Raw genomic sequence first — 2,734 nt, forward strand, 5'->3', positions numbered from 1 at the left:
GATTCATGGGGCATTTTTTCTTTTCTCTTCCATATTAGTTATCAAAGATCCGATTCATTCGAAGTAGCCCGATTTCAAGTGTACAATCTAATGCATAATTTGCTGCCTGTAGCCCATAGGTGTGATTGGTGAAATTCTTGTCAACCATGTCATCAAAACCATCAGTTTCTAGTTTGTCAACAGACCATGATATTGCGCTAGTATACATGCACTATAGAGACAGCATTTTTCACAAGGATAAAATCCAGTTGCCCAGAAATGGTGCATTCAATTGAGCATAACGCCATGGAAACTATTGAAAATGAACCTATAACGACTATAACAAAATTTTGGCCAAATCGAATTGGGGAATAATCTGTGACCTATTTGTTGCTTCTTCGCCTAATTTGTAACTCGTAAGTATGAGAATGTACCAAATGTACCGAGTTTTCTCCCATGCTAAAGAACAATGAGTAAGTGATATATGGTACGCGAGATAGCAAGAGGAATCAAAAGATTAAATTCTCAAGTGGGGTATGAGCTTAATTTTCTTTACCAGCCAGAGACAGATAGACTCAAAGTAGTAAATTCGAGTTCACCGAATTCCAACTGAGTTCACCTGAGTTCTGAAATTCCGACCGATTCTGCCAGAGTTTCGCTACTAGCTCATCATTAGAGAAGTGGTGAAGGAGATCCAATCTCAGGGTCTACTCATAAACTCCTGTCACTCAAGAGGAAGAACTAAAATCTACCTAATCCTCAAGTTAGCTTCTTTTGGGTTTATTTCTGGAAGATCATCACCTTAATCCAATTCGGATTTGTTTCAGTAAGATGATTGTGTTGTTGTTGGGAGAGAAGACACTTTTTGGGGAAGTTGTTCGTGGATAATAGCTAAAAATTCTAACACCATTCCGGCCATCATAGGTATCTTCAGCTACACAGTTACAAATCACTCATTGATTACCAAAACAAGATTGATTATTTGATTGCTCTCACCAGAATAGACCTGCTTAGTGCGCTGCTTCAGGGTATTGTTGGTCTTGGTTATCTTACTAACTTCTGGACAAGTGTTTTGTGGTGGGTTAAATTAAGATTTGATTGAGGATATAAGGGTTAATCTGGTAGTATGTGAAAATCTTTCTATTCAGGGGTTTTCTTTGAAACTCAGGATGAGGATGGTGTACTAGTAGCTTTTGTGTTCAGCTGATTCCATTTTTTATCAGAGCTGATTCAGCTTAGGATCAAGTGTCACTTTTTTGGAAGAGCATATTTTGCTCACTGGGTGGTAACTTTTAGGCATGATAGCCATAAACTATCGGGGGATGGGCACCTCCTCTTCAGTTCATATCATAAAGGACCTCATTGGTGCCCACGATCCGGATGTCATTTGCTTGTCTGAGACTAAAGCAACAGGAAAAAGAACGAAAATAGTAAGGAAGCAGTTAAAATATCAAGGTAGTCATGTAGTACCAGCTGATGGAAGAAAAGGTGGTCTCACAGTTCTATGGAAGGAAGATTGTAATGTGGAGATACATGCAGCAACAAAAAACTATGTCATAGGCAAAGTTACAAATCTTGGCTCTGTATCATCATCTTGGGTATTTACATTTGTCTATGGAAAACCAATTTCTCATCATCAGAAGAAAGTATGGGATGAGTTAACAAGTTTAGTTTATCATATAGATGACCCCTGGATTCTTTTCAGGGATTTTAATGCAATAACAAGTTTAGATGAAAAAGAAGGAGGGAATAATATTAGAAGCAGAAGCATGGTAGACTTTAATGACTTTATAAATGGCATTGGATTAGTTGATTTAGGCTACATAGGTTCGAAATTTACATGGTGCAATAATAGAGCATATGGAAGTCACATAATGGAGAGGTTAGACAGAGCATTAGCTACTACTTCATGGATGGAATTTTTTTCCAGAGGCTAAAGTTACAACTGTCACAAATGTTTCATCAGATCATCTTGCCCTTTTCATAAGTTTACATAAAGCCGAGCCAATTCCAAAAAAGCCTTTCAAATTTTATGAAATGTGGCTGAGAGATGACAACTGTAAGAACGTTATTGAGCATGCCTGGAACTCAGTGGAAGAAAATGAGAGTATGTCACTGGTAGCACAGAAACAAGACGCCACAAGGGAGAAACTAATGGTATGGAACAAGAGAGAGTTTGGGAATGTGGTTTTTGAGATTAGAAATGTTAAAAAACAGCTTGAGAAGTTGATGACTGGGGACATGAATGAAAGGAAGTATCAGAAGATTCAAAGCTTGAAATCCAAGTTGGTAGATTTACTTGAGCGAGAGGCTAGCATGTGGAGGCAAAAGTCAAGTCAAAACTGGGTAAAGGACTATGCGAGGAATACGAAGTATTTTCATATCTCCACTGTATATAGGAGAAGGAAAATAAGATGGATAAACTCAAGAATGAACAAGGGATTTGGAAAAAGGGCATAGAGGAGGTAAGTGGAGTGGTTAATTCTTTTTTCACTAATCTTTTTAGCACAAATAGCCCAAAAACTGATTCTTCTATTCTTAACCTTTTCAAACCTATTATAACAAGTAGAGAGAATGACATTTTGGGAAAGATACCTACTGATACAGAAATATGGAATGTTGTCAAGAAATTACACCCCCTTAAAGCACCAGGACCTGATGGCTTCCAGGGGGTGTTTTACCAGAGTTGCTGGGATATAGTAAGGCCTCTCATCACCAAAACTGTTAAGGATTTCTTCCTTTATAACATGCTGCC

General features: G+C 38.0%; 1 protein-coding gene across 1 annotated transcript; it reads left to right on the plus strand.

The window, feature by feature from the left end:
* Nucleotides 1–1,301: 1,301 nt before the first annotated feature.
* Nucleotides 1,302–2,439, plus strand: LOC147518421 (uncharacterized). The gene is made up of 2 exons (XM_086593911.1): nucleotides 1,302–1,806; nucleotides 1,910–2,439. The coding sequence occupies exons 1-2, from the start codon at nucleotides 1,302–1,304 to the stop codon at nucleotides 2,437–2,439; spliced, it is 1,035 nt and encodes a 344-aa protein (XP_086450037.1).
* The last annotated feature ends 295 nt before the right edge of the window (nucleotides 2,440–2,734 follow it).

Source organism: Coptis chinensis, chromosome 2 (assembly GCF_015680905.1).
Source record: "Coptis chinensis isolate HL-2020 chromosome 2, ASM1568090v1, whole genome shotgun sequence".
Taxonomy (NCBI): Eukaryota; Viridiplantae; Streptophyta; class Magnoliopsida; order Ranunculales; family Ranunculaceae; genus Coptis; species Coptis chinensis.

Excerpts from the sequence above, each read along its gene's own strand:
- LOC147518421 (XM_086593911.1), top strand. The coding sequence starts at position 1,302 with ATGGGCACCTCCTCTTCAGTTCATATCATAAAGGACCTCATTGGTGCC. Across the intron at positions 1,807-1,909 it reads AGTTGATTTAGGCTACATAG|AGGCTAAAGTTACAACTGTC; the intron begins GTTCGAAATTTA and ends ATTTTTTTCCAG.